Genomic DNA, 18,799 nt, shown 5'->3' on the forward strand with positions numbered 1-18,799 from the left:
GTGTGTGTGTGTGTGTGTGTGTGTGTGTGTGTGTGTGTGTGTGTGTGTGTGTGTGTGTGTGTGTGTGTGTGCGAGTGTATATATTGAGAACAAGGGAGAGAGCGGACAGGGAGAAGGGCCAGGCAGTGCTTTCACCGCAGCCCCGGCTAGTGAGACAGAACACGAGGGGCGGGAAATTGAGGTGCATTGATCTGTCCCCTGCCGTTTCTCCCCGAGCTCGTGAAATCATTAACCCCGCTGACACGAACAGCGGAAGCAACAACAGATTATCTTTTAGAGGTTAATTAAAAATAAAACCATGAGGAGCTAGGGCGGGGCCGTCGCACACCAGGGACAAGCACACAGACTTCCAAATGAGCTCCAGTGTTGGCTCAGGCTGAAGTTTGCAGAGCACTACTCTTACCCAAGAGGAGGATACCCCATAGGAGAGATGGAGGTATCTAGAAGATTCCCTCATCCTCTGCTCCATTTAGGATGTGGACTAAGCCCTAAAACCAAAATGTTACTCCTACTCATGTCTTCTTCTGCAGATATGGAAGAAAGGCTCACTGAGTTTTTCCATACAAAAAGTGATTTTCTACTACTTTTAGACTTAATAATAAATGATTAACTGGAGACGAAGAAATGAAATTGTTCTTTGATGAACATATTGCATTTCACAGCACATCACTCTGTCACTGTATATCTAACCAATACTGTGGATGTGGTCTATATTACAGTATGACATTAACTCGGGAGAAATTATGATGACGGAGACCTTAGAAAAGCTCATATTGCTTGAAACGCAGTCAAAATGTCAATAGGATGGTAGATCAGTCTTTGCAATTAGATTTAAGAGCCATCTTCTGAATGAAACCTAAAAGTCTTCAAGCGATAACAGCAATATAACTTGTTCTGTGATTTACAGGTATGAATCAAAGGGAATGGGACTTTCTGGAACCGTATCATTGGAGCACTTTGCCATATCTCTTTGACCAATCTATTGAAAATACTGATTACGTCCTCTTAAAGACATTTAAAACCACAAAGTTTCTTAACACTTAATAAGCCGTCATGTGTATGACTGAGACATAATTTATGAAGGCTCTGATATGATTACTTCAATGCGCTAGCATAAATCGTTTGATTCGTTTGCTACTGTTTGTACAGCGTAAACAGGTTACTTGTTTTCGGTATTCTACAAATGTGGCATGACTCTCCTTTATTGTCCTGTATTGAGTAGCTTTATTGCTTTCTCTGGTTCTGGGTTACAGGGGAAATGATGCTCCCCCTGTCAGATTCCTGCAGTGCTGCACAGCCCTCAACTAGCAGGCCTCAAGGTAATTACAACTAGTCTGCTGACTCAGGCCACACACACAGACACTCACACACACGTGCATGCCCACTCTTACGCACAAACACACACAAACACATATGTGCATGCAAACACACACACACCTATATACAGTATATACTGTATATATATATACACAGTGGGGCAAAAGGCCTCTCTCATATTTTTAAGTGGGAGAACTTGCACAATTGGTGGCTGACTAAATACTTTTTTGCGACACTGTATATATATATATATGTACACACACACACACACACACACACGCACGCACGCACACACACACACACGCACACGCACACGCACACGCACACGCACACGCACACGCACACGCACACACACACACACACACACACACACACACACACACACACACACACACACACACACACGCACAAAGCTCTGGTTAAACTAATTGAATAATCTATCCTCCATTACTTTTTATTCTACTAATTAGTTGTTCTAAAAAATGCAACTCCTGTAATATCCAAAGAATATATAATCAATCTCCTACTGTATTAGTTGGTAAGATCGGTTAAGATACTAGGTCAACTATAGGAGCCAAAGGATTTTTTTACTTTGCCGTAAGGTTTCACTCTGAACGATCCCCCTAGGCTGAGTGCCTTGAGGAAATTGCCTTGTGCAAAGAGAAAAAACAAATAATTTGAATACATCCTCCGCTGCCCTAATGCTCATCTCAGAGTTGTCACTTAGGGCAGGGATAGATGGGGTGCATTGTGGCTCTGACAGCGCTGGCTTTGTACATGATGAATGGGACCGTCAGACACGTTGACAGCTCTGTGTTCAATACATGTGGATACAATACTGTCTACTGTCTGCATCCCTTGACAAGCTGATGGGGTTTTGTCCTGATAATCTCCATCGCATGTATTCTCTCAGCTTCCTTATGGTGAGTGTGGTCACTGATGGATATATCACAGCCCTTGAGCACAGTGTCAAGAAAGAAAAAAAATTAAAGGGCAGTTTGTGATATCTGTCCAGAACTCAAAGTACCGGTTGACAATGAGAAATAGGCATGGTGCTGCAGGCCAACAGTGCCACAATGTTCCCCCCTACCTTTACTTTTGCAGGGCTACTCCATTCTGGATGAATTGATTCAATTGCTTGTAATTAAAAGCTGTCCTGAGTGCAGACTTGGTTCTATTGGCACCCTGCATAATAAGCAAGAGCACTAGACCTGTGCTAACCATTAGACATGGCCACAAACCCAATCACAGATAAGGACCATTTTATGCTTTACATTTACAATAATTTAGCAGATGCTCTGATCCAGAGCAACTTACAGTAGTGAGTGTATATATTTTCATACTGGTGCCTCATGGGAATCGAACCCACCCCCCTAGCATTACAAGCACCATGCTCTACCACCTAAGCCACACAAGACCTGCTGTCACATTTGGAAAATATGTATATCCCTATTTAAACTGAGGAGAATGAAACATTGAAACACTCACGGTGACTAGTGATGGGTTGGCCACATGCTCATTACTGCCCAGGGGCTACGCTAACCAAATACTAGGTAAGCATGAGGATGAAAGATCACATTACACAAGTTGAAAGGAACAAGGAGAATCGTATAAATTCTTTGGGCATAGTAAGGATGCCCAAAGAATTTATACGATTTAAAAAAAAAAAAAAATATCCAGTGTTGCAAACTAAATAAACATCTTTACAACATTTCACTAAAGCAATAATGTCTGTGTTGTGGTAAAAGTGTAGCCACTACACTTGTATGCAGTCTATCTAGTGTACGTTGGGGATCCAGGATTAGTAAATACTAATAAATTAATGCTACAACAACCATAAAAACACAATAATCACACTCCAAAGTATCGCCTCCAAATCCAATTTCAAAATACCACAAGCCCCTCCAGCAGTTCTTCATTTGCCAAAGCTTTTACTGTAATCCCAAATATTTGAACAAGTATCCTCATTGTTGACTCCTTAACTGCATGGAAACGTGCAATCCTCTTGTGCACCTTCCTTTTATATTTATCTTTTCTCTCCTTTCTCGTCTAGGACATTTGAACAAAACAGCACAAGGAGAAAATACTACTGGGTCAGGGAGGGCTGTCAGCAAAACGAATTAGAAACCTTGACTTTCCACTAGAACATACAGTATGTCTGTTTGTTACCTGGAACAGGGCATAGCTTGGACTGAAGGCTATTTTGGGCCTAAGGACAGGTCTCTCACCCGTGGGACATGCACAGTGTTCTCCGAGGAATCATCGCTTATGATTTGGACTGGGTGTGAGCCTATTTCCCAGTGACAAAGTAAGTTATGGGGAAGCTTGGGCCAAGACCTTCCTCGGTAGTTTCACTCCCTTGTTATTTATGTTGCCCAACTTCCTGTCCGTTTTAGATGGAGCCTGAGTAAAATAAAAGAGAAAAGGGGAGTTTGTGCATGTTCAAAAATGACAAGCAAACATTGATGTGAAAGCCAGTTAGTAGTGTCAGTGATAGATAAGTAGGCTGGAATGAAATCTATACTGCCTTAGCAGTGTTTATGCAGTGGTGTTGTTAGCATAACTTCATACACATGCCTCTTATTTTGAAAACTGGAAGCATCAATCTGCTATTTTTCCAGAACCCGAAAACCATTCTAGCTTGTGGTTCTGCACCGGGGTTAAACCAGTGTCTATGATTGTTATTACTAGGTCATTTTCAGTAATGAGTAGAACATGTAATGTCATTTTCTTGTTTGCACATATAAAGTTAACACCCTCATTGACTTCCCAGTGGCTCATGCTGTGTTTTCGCTTTACAAATGTATGGTGTTTAAAGGCTCTAGCAGGCTGGTTTTCAGTTATGTTGATGCATTACTCTGAGTGGCCTATTAACCCTCTGATGTCCTGTGTTGTGTTAGGACTGGCCAGGTAGGCTGCAGAGTAACCCTTTGTTTTGGATGAAGACACTTAGTAGTGCTCAGCCTCGCAGGGTGAAGGATGTTTCACAGGGGAGAGCTTCGCTCTCCATGAAAGATGACTTACTTCCTGACATTAGATGTGTATTTTTGTCTTTCTTTTGCAGAGCTAGCCTAAACCCAAAACCAGAGGGTACTACAGTTTTGGCTCACTCAAATGGCATGGGACGGGATACTTTGAAAAGCCGAACCAATGTCTTACATTGACATTTTATATTCTTTAGCATTGCTTATTTGTAATTTTCGTTGACCTAACTCATATGATCCATATGTTTATGAAAAGTAGACAACTTTATTGACACAATTTCAAAGTCACAGGGTGGATATAACAAGTTATATTTGCACTATTTGTGCTTATGTGGTAATAGTGCTGGTGGAAGTAGTATACTATTCTTGATATTTGGACAACAATAGTCTACCTGCAGGTGCATGTGTGTGAGCGTCCACACATAAATCTATGAGATACACTATATATACAAAAGTATGTGGACACCCCTTCAAATTAGTGGATTCGGCTATTTCAGCCACACCCGTTGCTGACAGGTGTATAAAATCGAGCACACAGTCAAGCAATCTCCATAGACAAACATTTGCAGAAAAATTGCCCATACTGAAGAGCTCAGTGATTTTCAACGTGGCACCGTCATAGGATGTTACCTTTCCAACAAGTCCGTCAAATGTATTGTAAGTGCTGTAAGTCAACTGTAAGTGCTGTTATTGTGAAGTGGAAACGTCTAGGAGCAACACTCACTACCAAGTTCCCAGCTGCCTCTGGAAGCAACGTCAGCACAAGAACTATTTGTCAGGAACTTCATGAAACGAGTTTCCATGGCCAAGCAGCCGCACACAAGCCTAAAATCACCATGCGAAATGCCAAGTGTCGGCTGGAGCGGTGTAAAGCTTGCCCCCATTGGACTGGAGCAGCGGAAACGCCTTCTCTGGAGTGATGAATTAAGTTTCACCATCTGGCAGTCCGACGGACGAAACTGGGTTTGGTGGATGCCAGGAGAACACTACCTGCCCGAATGCATAGTGCCAACTGTAAAGTTTGGTGGAGGAGGAATCATGGTCTGGGGCTGTTTTTTATGGTTCGGGCTAGGCCCCTTAGTTCCAGTGAAGGGAAATCGTAATGCTACGTCATACAATGACAATCCAATTTTGTGGCAACAGTTTGGGGAAAGCCCTTTCCTGTTTCAGCATGACAATGCCGCTGTGCAAAAAGCGAGGTCCATACGGAAATGGTTTGTCGAGATCAGTGTGGAAGAACTTGACTGGCCTGCAAGAGCTCTGACCTCAACCCCATCAAACACCTTTGTTATGAACTGGAATGCCGACTGCGAGCCAGGCCTAATCGCATCAGTGTCCGACCTCACTAATGCTCTTGTGGCTGAATGGAAAGAAGTCCACGTAGCAATGTTCCAACATCGAGTGGAAAGCCTTCCCAGAAGAGTGGAGGCTGTTATAATATCAAAAGGGGGACCAACTCCATATTAATGCTCATGATTTTGGAATGAGATGTCCACATATTTTTGGTCATGTAGTGTACATGTCTTGGGAAAGTTTAAGTCTCAACGCTGGATATGTACTTATCCTAAATATTGTTTGACCTTCCCAGCGCCTGGCCATTACTCACCTCTGAGTCCTTCTCGCAGATGGATTTTTCGTTGCATTAATCCCCGAGATCAGGTGGGTTTTGTCAAAGTGTTAAACTTTAATACTTTGGGTCATTTATCTTTACGGCCAAACCCGGGGTCTGTCAGCGGCCAGACGAGCTATTTCCTCATTTGGTTTGGGAGCAAAGTGGCGCAGGAGTGCTCACGGCTTAATGAAATCCTGATGTGAGAAAGGGGAGAGCTGCTTCAGGTCGTGGCGCCGAACCATCTCAAGAAACTATACCTCTCTGGAGAGGTGGCTTCAGTTATTCATTTTTTCTTTCTCTTTTCAAGAACTACGACACTCTGCTCGTAAAATGTTGCACCGATGCGCCCTCATTATCTAGGAACGTGTATTGGGACTCACCAGGTGCCCAAGTAGCCGTGGATAGAATTGCAAGTGATTAATTTGTTGACGGCTCCCATGGTACAGAGTGTACTCAGAGAAGCATTTATCTTCATTCACAAAAATATGTGCAGTGACACTGTGGATATGAGTCCCAGTTCAGTCCAAATTAATTATCGTCCAACAAAAAGAACAGATGTCACTAAAATGTAGACACATTTCTGTTATGTTTTGAATAGGTAGTGTGTGTTAATATAGTTATGGAAATATGGAAGCTTTCCATGTGGGCATTCATTCAAATGTTTGTAATGACTGACTTTCTGGCTTCTTGTTTGAAGAGTACCTTTCTGACTGTTTAGTTGTATTCATAGTTCCATGAGTCATATATTCCTAAGTAGTATTACTAGACAGCATCATTTATTATCACAAGCAGCTTCAACTTTTCACTGTCCTTCTATTTTCTTTTCTTTGCGCATTACTTTCTACAGCTATGAATGAATAGAGTATATTTAGTATGTGATGTTGTTCTTGAGGCTGTGTATGTTCAATATTACTTTTCAAGACTATTTGAGTTAGCCTAATCTTTAGCGCATCAACTTTGGGTTTTGGTCTCTTGACCCAAACTTTAATCCTAACCATAAACCGAGCAATTCTTGAAAATTGAGGGTTTCGACAAACCTTCAAAACCTCAAGAAGTCCAATTTTTTTGCTAAACGTCATTATGTAAGGTTGGGAGATCAAATCCCTGAGCTGACGAGGTAAAAATCCGTTGTTCTGCCCCTGAACAAGGCAGTTAACCCACTGTTCCTAGGCCGTCACTGTAAATAAGAATTTGTTCTTAACTGACTTGCCTAGTTAAATAAAGGTTCAATAAATAACCAAATAAAACATAGCGTGATCATTTGTCCATGAGATCAGGTAGGCTTTATGTTGGGGTCAATTAACCAATCTGAGTTCTTCCAGTTATGAGTCTGCTCCTGTGCTGAGGTTGTGAGCATGCCTCAGTCTAACATTCTAGTGTATAATAGGCACATAACACCTACTGCATCTGTCATGTGTTTGCCTTTTACATTTAAGTCCCTCTTATCCAGAGCAACTGACAATCAGTGCAGACAAATAAAGGTTAACAACATCTAATTTGTTAACAACATTGATACACAGCTGTATCTCCATTGAATATAATAATGAATGATTAACTCCAAAGATCATGGAAATAAGTTGTGTGTTTTTTGGGGAGGGGGACAAAAGCGTATATCCTAATTCATTCAGTTTTGGCATTAATATTTGTTTAATTGAACTTAGTTCAGTTTATCAATGTATGGTTATTTATCAATGTATGGATCATTATGGATCATTTCAAATGCATCAATTAGAAATGATCTTTATGGACGACAACATAGTTCTTCTGCACATCGTCCATACAGGATAATGCTACATTATTTTGTGAGCCATATTGTACATGAGAAAACAAAACCCTGAAAATAGAATCAGACCATGGTTGCTCACCCCACATCTAACCAAAAATAAGTGGCTTGGGCTCAACCGCTCCATATCTTCTCATCAGTTGGCGTCCATTTGGGGGGACAGTGTAGTTCCTCCCTTTGATCTGTCCCACTTCTCTCTGTATTAGTCTACTGGTGCCATGTTCAAAGGCATCCATCCATCAAGATAGCTCTCTCTCTGTGTGTGTGTGTGTGTGTGTGTGTGTGTGTGTGTGTGTGTGTGTGTGTGTGTGTGTGTGTGTGTGTGTGTGTGTGTGTGTGTGTGTGTGTGTGTGTGTGTGTGTGTGTGTGTGTGTGTGTGTGTGTGTGTGTGTGTGTTATTGAAAAACGACATCTGTAATTGTGGGTACATTATGTTACAGTACACAGTGAATACTGAATAGAGCCAATGTCCACCCCATACACTTTAGATTGAAGTGATTCCACATGTAGTTAATTGATGAAGAACATTCTACTACAGTGTATTGAGTGGAGACATCAAATTCAGACCCTCTACTGGAACTCACAGGTGTCATCAGGAAGAAAAGAACAACCAATGTATGGGCTAGGAATTTATCAAAAGTAAAATAAAAAGTCTTATAATTAAGCAATAAGGCCCCGAGGAGTACTGTTTTTAGTCATGAGCATTGCGGAGTGCCTGGACACAGCCCTTAGCTGTGGTATATTGGCCATATACCACAAACTCCAGAGGTGCCTTATTGCTATTATAAACTGGTTACCAACGTAATTAGAGCAGTAAAAATAAATGTTTTGTCATACCCCTGGTATATGGTCTGATATACCAAAGCTGTCAGCCAATCAGCATTCAGGGCTCGAACCACCCAGTTTATAATAACTGATGTAATGTCATTATAATATAATTATATAATAATAATACTAATAATAACAATAATAGTTTAGGCCTATACTCAGCTATTTACAAAATATGAATACATTTCAAAGTGTTTGTCTTTGCAGTAGGACTTGTGCAGTTAGCTCAGTCTAATCTATTAGTCGTGTTTGACATTGTGGGTAGTTTAAAGGTGATTCAATTGTTTCTGATCATTACAGGCTAATAAAGCCTATTAATGCCCACGGTGCAGATACATGTACTAATGCAATGTAATCTTCGTTAAGCCCTTCTGGTCGGGCGCTTGGCCTCCCACATCCTTCTTTATGGTCTTAAATGGACTCCAATGGAGCATTACTGTCGAACAACACCGCTTCCCGGGGGTTTCAAGTTCTGAACGCCGAGAGAAAATCAACTGTGCAAAGGTGATAGGGCTGCGAAGCGGTTTGGCCCTGCGCGTTTGGGGTTCCGCGTTTGGAAATCTAAACATTTGTCAACCCAGTGGCTGAAGGGAGAGAAAAACAACAGGTGCTAAACACCGTGGAATATGACACTGTCAAAGGCAATGCGCAATGGAACAGCCTAAGCACCTAAAGGCCGACGTTTACGAGTGCTGTTGTTTTAGATGCTTAAGAGAGGGAGCTTGAAACCGGTATTCATGTTTCTCTCGCCATCCCTACACGCGTCAAACCCACTCACGCACGCCTACATAGCGAATGGATGGAGATGTTTTGTCTCCAAGATTACGCGTCCACGTTGCCTGTCATGTACGCGCGCACTCACAAGCCTCCACTTTCTCTCTCCCCGTATTCACACACACACGCGCGCGCGCGCGCACACACACACGCACACTGCAGGGAGTTATTCTTGCGCTCACTCACTTTTTCTCTTATTCAGGGGTGGTGATGATGTGTTGTTTACAATGGCTAGGGTACCCATGGTTATCCTTAGAACGCACGAGCAACTCCAGATCACATAGACCCGAACTATTGACAGTAGTGTTTCCTTGAAAATGCATCATTGCTTAAAACGATCGCTGCGTTAAATAAAACTTGTTTAGGCCTAACATGTTTCGGCCGGTGCAGAGAAAATAAGGGCAGTCAATAATGATGTTAGATAACATTGCAAAAAAATATTAATATATAGGCCTACTACCATTTTGAAGGGAAATCGCCTGTAACTCGCTCTCTTTCCACGTTGGTCAAGAAATGTCATAATCGTGATTTTAGTAGTGACAGAGTGTTGTGAATGACTGCATTATTGTTATTAGTAGGCCTACCATTATTTTTCTTGTTAAAAAAAATAATAATATCAATAATTTTAATAATAATAATGATTTACTTTTCTATTTACAGTTTACAATTTAAAATATGGGTTATGAATTGTTATGCCTATAAAATAATGATTGAATGAGGAGATGAAAGCCCACAATATCACAACGATTATTTCGTCTTTATTACTGCTTCATTGTGTAGCATCTTATAAAGTCCAAACCCATTTGTAATCAAAAAGGTTGACTACTGATATTTTGTCAACATGCCCTGCTGGCATTATACAATTTGATCAATGCAAGCACTTTATGGACACACTAGGACTAGGGTAATGTCATTAGAATGCATATACATTGAAGTCACTACCCTCCTCCCCGACACCACATCAGTTTATTGTACTGAAGATTGAACCTCGGTCATAACGCAGCGTTAGGGCTGTTGTAAATTCAGGGCCTGCATAGACAAATATCTTATGTTTCAACCCTGTATGCCCAGAAAATCACAGGACCTATAGGGATATCAATGGAGACCAACACAACTGATGCAAAGTCAGCAAGCCCTCTATTTCACTGCAAGTATGTATCACTCTCATGTGTCACCATAACTCCCACGTTAATGTGAGTGTTCCTGTATTAAGTTAGAGTTAAGTTGTTAGTACAGCTGTTTTGTTTTGCAACAGGAGTCAGTAACGATTATAGTAAGAAGGTGCTGAATAAACCATAATAGGTCTAGCTACCTTAAGGATATTCAGATGTGTCACTCGACACGGTAGTATTGCATTGGACGCGCCACGTTTCAAACATTTTTGTAAAGCCCAAATAATATTGGCGATGAGAGATTATATGTCTATAATAATTGTATTTAAATCATGGACAGAGACCAACAGAGAAAACGTAGAAATGACCGAATCAGTGCACCTGCATATGATATGCTTGAGCACAATTTGGTAGAGCTACAGTATGTTTCTCCGGTTTTAAAAGTTTATTGGACGTACCAGGTCAGGGAACTTTTATCATTGCTCGAATATCTTCAAAGCATCAAGACAAACCATGCAGTGCAGCCTAAATAATCAGAAAAACAACATTCACAACCAGCTGTTTCTGTTTGCAGTTATTCCAAAGGCCAGTTCTAGACTATGGGCGATGATATTTTGATAGTCTGAATACGTCTTTCCAATAGCCAGCCCCAACAAATCTTCAATGTACGAGGAAAACTGAAAGGCCATGAGCAATATGTGACCTATCCGGGGACCATGCAGCTCTGGGAAAGGGGACTGACTGACTGGAGATAGAGCTTTGGCGAATATAAAACACAACTCCCAGAAGAGTTCATGATTGATGATGTCAGGTGTTCTGTTTCTAATTAACGGTTAAATTAAGCCAAAGAAAACCTTTCGAATTAGCACTGCTCCGCTTGAGACCGTAAAGATCATTGGAAACATGTTTGGAAAAGAGATATCGGTGGACTTATCTTTAGAACTATCAATGCTTGCCGCGTTTGAGGGAAATATAACACTCCATTCATTCCATCGCTCCATGGCTCGTTTGCCCTCCACTGTGTTCTTGGTGGGCGTAGAGTGCAGCTGTATCTCTTTCTGAAAGAACCATATGATATCAACACCAACGTTACATTCTGCGTTTTTCCTGAATAGTCAGACACTATGAATTGCACCATGTCTGTTGGCATAAATGTAAATATTTTTCATCAAGACAATAGTCGCCTACGACATCAATAAGCATGGTTGGTTCGTTTCCATTTCCAAGTTCTCCTGTAAATAAAAACATATTTTATGTTATAGGCTACTGCGATTGTAAAAGGTTAGCAAGGGTTATTGTCCAGGTAGAGTTAAAATATAATAACACGTGGAGAAGAACAGTATTGTAATAAAATGATTGCAACCAAATAGCCCTGCTAAACGAGATCCTTGGGACCTCCCTATCCCCATTGAAGTTGACATTCTAAATGGTTACGGTTAGGGTTAAGTTTCGGGTTAAGTAAGGGTTGTGGTTATGGTTGAGGTTAGGGGTTAAGATTGGGTTCAGGGTTAGGGACGTCCCAAAGATAGCACTGACCGCAACCAAATAGTAAAAAAAAACAAAAAAATGAAATTGTTGATCAGCAACAAGACATTGGTTTATAGTTATCAGGCTGTAGTTTAAAAAATATATAAATTCGATAGATGGCCTAGGCCTATATTTCTATTTAACTAATCATTATTTGAGCTAGGCTAAATCCTACAACAAGTCATGAGATGAAGCAACACATTAATGACGTTAGTGGGATGGGCCTACAGATGTGTGTTTTTTTAAGAAGACGAGCATGTTCATTTAACAAGGTCCAATCGACGCATCTAGCTGAAGAAGGCTGTACCCCCATTGTATTGTATAGCCAAAACCACTCTGAAATGTTATAACCTCAAATGTTGTTTGTAGTCAACAGAGCCCTTCGAATGAATTGTGCATATTTAATAGGAAAAGCTCCCTCTCAATATTGCTAAATGACATCCAAGACAGCGGGTCTCCATCCAAGCTAATAGAATCTCGTGCTGTTTTATAACTCCTATGCAATTTGGCCTGGTTTTGTCCCTACGCGAATGTCACCATATGGGGTTCTTGGCACGAACAATATGGTGTTTCTGCAAGGTTCTATTCACTGTTAATGGTTCATGGAAGAAAGACATTTATCATTTCAGTCGATTATTGAAACGCAATGAAATAACCGCCACGTTGGACATTAACAATAGTGTACCTCGGGTTTGAAATAGATGGTTGATGGTGTTGACACGCACGGTAGGGATGTGGGAATAAGCTCAGAATTGCCACCTCTGGATCTTACATCTTTCTACCACACTGCCGAGAGAGCACGGTGTTCATTTGCTTAGTAAAACACATTAGAAATAATCCTCCAACAGTTTGTAAGCATGTCAATCGAATGTATTTTTATAAGAAAAAAATATGGTGAAAAGCATTATATTCATATGCTGATATTGTCCTATTTCATTTAGGATATTTCCCTTTTTGCGATTAGCCTAATAGGCTACAAATATACATGTTATGATAGCCTACGTGTGCACCATAAACAATGAAATAGAGCTGGTTTAAAAAATATATAAAATATATATAATACAAATTGTAAACACTTTTCTCAATATATTATATTTGAATAGGCTAAACGAAAATACAAACAACATTTCGCTATGTGCATGCAGATGAAATTCCTGTCGAAGCCCATTGCTTATTTTGCAATATTGCAATTATTGAAACCTATAGCATGAAACATAGCATGATGGGTATTTTCATACCTCAGATTGCCGTTAAACCCATTTCAAAAATCTTTATAACGAACTATTAATGCGTGCATATTCTACAATAGGTGTTATTGTGTCAAATGAAGTCGTCCTAATAGCCTGCTCAATGGATAAACAGCACACACAACCAACCTGATCCTCGATGCTTTCGAACTTGCCCCCTTTTCATTCTCTGATCTACTCTCTTACATGGTACAGCCCGGACATCATCAGAATTTTAATTCACATCATTAACGATGGGGAGAGAATGGCAGCGTGACAACTCTTCTGTGTCTCGTCTCTTTACCTGCAAGCTAAACAGATCACATAAAGTATTGTCACTGGCCACGCCGTCAGATTTATCAGCATGTTATTCTAGGACATTTTATGGAACATTATAGTGTAACTCAACACTGTCCTACAATGCACTATTTATCTCCTAATCATTCCCAGGTCGTCTCTTTGGCTTGCTATACGGTTACAGGAGATAAAAGTAGGCTGCAGCTATTGTTTTTTAAAGCACCGATAGCTGATGTTCAAAAAAAGGATAAAGGTTTCAAGGGCTAACGGTTTATCTTAGTGGTTCCTCTGCCAAAAGATCCAAAACTATAAGCTCAAGACAGGAAGGATAATGCATGTCTATGCTTTGTTCTTGAAACTTAATGGGCATGCTAAAATGTAATGTTAATAATTATGTGGGCTTACTTGTTCTAAGAAAATAATTATGTTGATAATGTAGTAATAACATATACAGTCCTGCCTATCATAATGGTAATGCATTCAATAAAACAATATAATAAGAAGACATTAGTAGCCTAATAATAACAATAATAATGCACATTTGTCACATTGCAAAAGTAATTTGACTGCATTTGAGTTACCTGCGTTAGCTTACTATATTGCATAATTGAAAATTGGTCTAGCCGTGCAGTGAGCACAGTTTGATGTTGCCTACCCTGTTCAAGCTTTTGGGGCTGCTAGCACTCACATTATCCACCAATCCTTTTTGTCTCCGAATCATAAGTGCCTTCAAATCTCTCGTATCATTTTGTATGATTAAGCTACAAGGGTGCCAATAGTGCAGTTTCTTATAATATCACTGAATTAGGCCTACTGTGTACCATAATAATACAAAGTCGACCGTTATACACAAGAATGCTTATGGCATCGTTTAAATGAGCATCAACTCCCTTTCCAGAGGAATACACGGATAGCATGTTGCCTGTGGGAAGGAGCGCGGAAGATACATAAACATTTCAAGCCATCTCCCGCTCCTCAAACATCCCCAACATTGCTGAGGCGAAACTCCTCCTCTTCTCGCGTCCAATTAATTATAATAGTCTGGCCCTTTAAGACGCAGCAGCGGGTCAGCAAGTAGTGTAGCTAGTGTTTTCTAATTGAACTTCGCCCAATCAACAATAACTCGTTAGCGGTTGCTTGCTTTTTCTTGTTCCTTGAGACAGCTTATTCCTTGCAGGGAATCGCCCCCAGCCAGTACAGTTATACTTTCTAAAGAACTTCATGGAACTTCGCAGAGGAACTGTCTCTCTCTGCAAGGAAATACGATTTGGTTGCCTGTGAAACTGCAACCTACGCCCGAACCATGGTTATTTTGGAGAAAACATTTCAGAAAAGTGTAGTTGCATAATTCGACTGAAAGTGATAAAAAGTGGGCTGCGAAGAAGACGACACTTGAAGGACACACTTGTGGACGTTTAAACGACAATTTGAATGAAATAATCAGCCTTTGTCAGCAGTAATTCCTTGGGACTGCAATGACCTCCAGTAAAGACATGAAGGCAGGCTCCGTGTTGCAGTCCAGCGGTGAGGAGAGGAGACGGGGTCCCTTGGACCAGCTTCCACCCCCGGCCAACTCAAACAAGCCTCTGACGCCGTTCAGTATTGAGGATATCCTAAGCAAACCCTCGGTGAAGAAGTCAGTTGCAAATCTCTGTCCGCCGAGAGTTATTGAAAAAGTGTCCGGCTCAAATGCAGCAAGGAACGGTATTAGCACTCCCTCTTCGCCGTTATGCGCTCTGGAGGAACTAGCCAGCAAAACATTTAAAGGTCTGGAAGTCAGCGTTATACAAGCAGCTGAAGGTAATGATTCCTATTCATAATTGACATAACGTTTTCATTTTACATTTACAGATTCAGTGAGTGATTGTATTGCCTAAGCGTGCATAATAGTCGAAATAGCCATTGGTGAAAACCTATCGTATCAACTGTTGTCAAACGTTTACAGTGAGTGTGGTTCTAAAGGCATTGCAATATGTCTCAAGCTATTGCCAAGCCTAGTCTGTGTGATGTTATCTACCCATGGCTATTAATTCATAGTTTAATTGGGGTGGAAAAGGAGGCCTCTCTAAACTGACCTCTATTGTGCTTCCTGGTTTAAAATGTAATTAAGTTGCAACGTTGTATAGGCTGTTTTATTGGGTAGCATGTTAATTATTTCAATCCTGATATTGATAAATATTTTAATCCTAATGATGCATGGACAATGTCAAACATGAATCTGTTATTCGTTGCATATTGTCTCGATAGAATGTTGTACGCAAGTTATTACCAAACCATAACCAAAATAATAACAACAATTGTTTGCATCTGCTTTACATATTCGATAAAACAAGACCTCAATTACAACGCTGCTGATTCTATCATTGCACACTTTAGGACACTTGTAGACATGTTGTTCTGATATTGTTTTGGAAAGTGACTGTATTTCCGTTTCCCTAAAGGTCGTGAGCATGTAAACGCCTTTGGACAGAGGCAAACCTCAAAAAAGAGGAGAAAGTCCCGGACAGCTTTCACCAACCATCAGATATATGAACTTGAGAAGCGCTTTTTGTACCAGAAATACCTGTCTCCGGCCGATCGAGACCAGATAGCTCAGCAACTGGGGCTAACCAACGCTCAGGTCATCACCTGGTTTCAGAACAGACGGGCCAAGCTCAAGAGAGACTTGGAAGAGATGAAAGCAGACGTGGAGTCGCTCAAAAAAGTCCCACCACAAACCCTGCAAAAGCTAGTCAACATGGAAGACATTGACGACCTGCAAGGAAGCTCTGGAGCAATATCCCCTAGCATCTCCCCGTCGTCACAAGGACACCGAGCATTTCCTCAGTCCCCCTCCTCATCCAGAGACCAAACCACGGACGAATTCTCAGAGGAGGACGAAGAGATTGAGGTGGACGATTGACAGTAGGCCCATGTTTTAAGAAAGCGCATTTTTCAAAACTTTTGCACGGATATTGACGTTGATAGCAGTTAAACTTAAAAGGAAAGTTTACTTTCTCCTCTTCTCCATTTACATTTAATTATTTGGACTGTAAAGCCTTCTAGATGTCCCCGTTTCAATTTCACCAAATTATTTGAGGAATACATATTTATTTCAATAGGTAATGAAACATACTTAGTGTTAAAGTACACGATCAAGACTGCAAAGTGTGTGTTTTTTTCTCGATGTATCTTTTTTTGGGGGGGTGCAATTTTTTAACAATTCATCCGTTTTCAGCTGCTAAAGGACATTAAAGATGTTCAACTCGAATGTCCCCAAGTTCAGACCCAATTGCAATTTTTAAAATGCCCATGTAAGGGGAGTGTAGGTTAAATCTTGATGTACATTTTATTAAAAAAAAAAAAAAAAAGTGTTTCCAAGCAATAGCAGTCATGTAAAAATCCATTATCAATATCCAGTTAAACATATGCCAAAACTTTTACACGCTATACGTTCTGTATATAAATTAAATAACGAATGCCTAATTTTATTGTACCATTCTAGTTAATCAACATTATGTAAATAAAGGGTATGATATTTCATGATATTATCTGCAATTACATCTGTCTCGATGTGTATTGGTTTAGCCTACAATTTGTGACATAACACAATGGCAAGGCAACATTTTATTATCGTGAACATTTATCTAGAATTGAATATTGTTTTCCTTATGGTAACATCTAAATATTGGTTATTACACGTGATTTGAACATCTGGATATCCTTCTGTTGATTGAAGGCCTACTGCTCTTTGTGTGTAATGTGGCTTTGTGCGTAAAGTTGCACAATTAGCGGCAGTTAAACAAGCTCTTCCTTTTTACTCCCTCCCTGACAGTTGACACAAGTTGGTAAGGACCCGGGGCGGCAGAAAAGAATGTTGCGACTACTCCACTGCCATATGGTTTAAGAATTGTCTTTAACACAGTGGTCAACATGATTGATTAGGTTAACCCGCCTTACCGTACATAAACAGTTTTCACTGAGCCGGCAGCAATAATGGCACGCATCTGCGTCTCTAAAAATTGGTGTGTTTTAGAAAAACGACCATGAATAGCAATTGATTAGCATGGGGTTCCTAATGAATAAATCTCAATAGGAGGCGGTGGAAATAGGAGGGTTGTTGCCTTTCTCCCCCGCATCCTTGCTGTTCTAACTGCAGTCTGCTTGAATATCTCTCGGCACATTTGTAACACTTGTAACCAGATCAAGGGAGTTTCTTCAGACAGTGCACACAATTGGTAATCGCTTGCAATCGTTGTGCTTGAAAAGTCAACTAGATTTTATAGGTGCATTGTGGAGTGACTCAGCCAGACATTGCCAGATAGGCCTACAAGTTTTTTCTAGGTTTGGGTAAAGAACAATGTGACCCACAACGCGATATAATGCATCTGATTCACTGCTTGCCTCATCACACACATCACAATATTTTGAAAGGGAAACTATTTAGCAGTCTACATGAACAGCAAATGCTACAGAAGCTTGAATATAAATAATGATACATAATTGGTATGTGGCAAATAAAACCAAGCTTTCGTTTACATGTCATTCGATAACATATGTAACATTCATAATATTTATCACAACGTTACTTTAGTCTAACAACGTTAAATCAACGGCTTTCATTTGATGTTTTTCATACAAATGCAAGAGGCATGCTGGAATATCTGTACCGCAAAATAGAATAAGCAGTCTTTCCGGTGGTCAGGCTTTTGTTACAAATGCTCAGATCCATTTGTTTAATCAAATGTCAGCTAAACGAAGAAGGGGGAAACGTGTGAGTATAATAATTATTTCTAATAGTAATGTATTAACAATGAAATAACCATAGCAATACTTATTTTTACAGATGAACAGGCTACTTTGTGCTCAAGTCTTACTTGAACTATAGATTCTAAGCATGGGCTCTTTACATTGTGTCCCTAATAATTCCTGTGTGTTAACATAGTAGTTACATTGGCAGGTTCAGTGTAATTACAGTGGAGGTAGGCCTACATATTGTTAGGCTTACAAATGTTTTACTGGAGGGGTATACTACAAAGAATATTAGTGAGTTACCCAGCTAACTTGCCTAAAAAATGTGAAATAACCTTTTTGATTTTTTGGGGGGGCAAGATAAGCCATTAATGGGCAATGTCTAATTGACTCAACAACCAAAAACATATTTTTAGCTTAGTTAATTAACCACAAAATCTGTTATTTCTGGATTTAAAAAAAAATCAAAGTTAGCTGGCTAACTCATTTATCCTGCGTTGTAGTATAATCCTCTGGTTGTGGCATGCACAATTTCAAGTATTTGCAAATGAACACTTATGGAGAAGAACAACTGAGTGATCAAAAGTAATACTTTTAAGGGAGGTTGT

At 40.2% G+C, this 18,799-nt stretch overlaps 1 protein-coding gene across 1 annotated transcript; it reads left to right on the forward strand.

Moving 5' to 3' along the window:
• The first annotated feature begins 14,514 nt into the window (after positions 1-14,514).
• LOC129856733 (transcription factor LBX2) lies at positions 14,515-17,000 on the forward strand. The gene is made up of 2 exons (XM_055924460.1): positions 14,515-15,260; positions 15,902-17,000. Exons 1-2 carry the CDS (start codon positions 14,936-14,938, stop codon positions 16,360-16,362), a joined length of 786 nt encoding a protein of 261 aa, XP_055780435.1. The 5' UTR covers positions 14,515-14,935; the 3' UTR covers positions 16,363-17,000.
• Positions 17,001-18,799: the final 1,799 nt, after the last annotated feature.

This window comes from Salvelinus fontinalis, chromosome 6, assembly GCF_029448725.1.
Source record: "Salvelinus fontinalis isolate EN_2023a chromosome 6, ASM2944872v1, whole genome shotgun sequence".
NCBI classification, from domain to species: domain Eukaryota; kingdom Metazoa; phylum Chordata; class Actinopteri; order Salmoniformes; family Salmonidae; genus Salvelinus; species Salvelinus fontinalis.

What these genes read in the sequence shown, in the direction of transcription:
- LOC129856733 (XM_055924460.1), top strand. Translation starts at nt 14,936, where the DNA reads ATGACCTCCAGTAAAGACATGAAGGCAGGCTCCGTGTTGCAGTCCAGC. An exon ending in CGTTATACAAGCAGCTGAAG is followed by an intron (nt 15,261 to 15,901) that starts GTAATGATTCCT and finishes GTTTCCCTAAAG; the next exon opens with GTCGTGAGCATGTAAACGCC.